At 61.8% G+C, this 662-nt stretch overlaps 1 protein-coding gene across 1 annotated transcript; it reads right to left on the minus strand.

Moving 5' to 3' along the window:
• Positions 1 to 45: 45 nt before the first annotated feature.
• Positions 46 to 507, minus strand: SPRG_07417 (hypothetical protein; the record flags this gene model as incomplete). Its single annotated transcript, XM_012346203.1, has 1 exon — positions 46 to 507. The coding sequence occupies one exon, from the start codon at positions 505 to 507 to the stop codon at positions 46 to 48; it is 462 nt and encodes a 153-aa protein (XP_012201593.1).
• Between the last annotated feature and the right edge of the window lie 155 nt (positions 508 to 662).

Below are 662 nucleotides of genomic sequence, written 5' to 3' on the forward strand. Positions count from 1 at the left end.
TGAAGAGCCGCGTCTTTGCAGCGACGAGCTACGCAGACGGGCAGCTCAGCTTGTGCGTCGCAATGAGCTCGTCATCGCCTCGCACGAGAGGCCACCGGCTTCCTCAACGCCCGTGACATCAGACGCGTTCTCGATCAGCTTGTCGGCGCGCACGCGGCTGTTGCACTCCTTGCAGACCGTCATGGGGTCGGTAAAGTTGCCAATGTGCCCCGACGCCTCCCAGACGCGCGAGCTCAGGATCACGGACGAGTCGAGGCCGACGCAGTCCGTGCGCGACTGCACAAAGTGGCGCCACCACGCGTCCTGGATGTTCTTCTTCATCTGGACGCCGAGTGGGCCGTAGTCGAAGCTGTTGGCGAGGCCGCCGTAGATGTCCGAGCCGGGATACACAAAGCCGCGGTGGCGGCAGAGGTTCACGACCTTCTCCTGGAGGTCCGGCGCCTTGGTCACCTTGGAGCGCGCCTGCACTTGGCCGGCGAGGCGGCCCACGATCGGTCGGCGCAACATGCCTGGCACGCGAAAGATTTGCTGGTGTTCATGCTGTCATGTTGTTTTCGGCACATGCCACATTGTACTGCACCTGGTTTGTGGCGAAAAGAAACAGCTCCAGCGGCAAACAAGGGCCAACATTGCAAGAAAGCATTGGTGCACATCCTCGTGCT

Source organism: Saprolegnia parasitica (genome assembly GCF_000151545.1).
Source record: "Saprolegnia parasitica CBS 223.65 unplaced genomic scaffold supercont2.27, whole genome shotgun sequence".
NCBI lineage: Eukaryota > Oomycota > Saprolegniomycetes > Saprolegniales > Saprolegniaceae > Saprolegnia > Saprolegnia parasitica.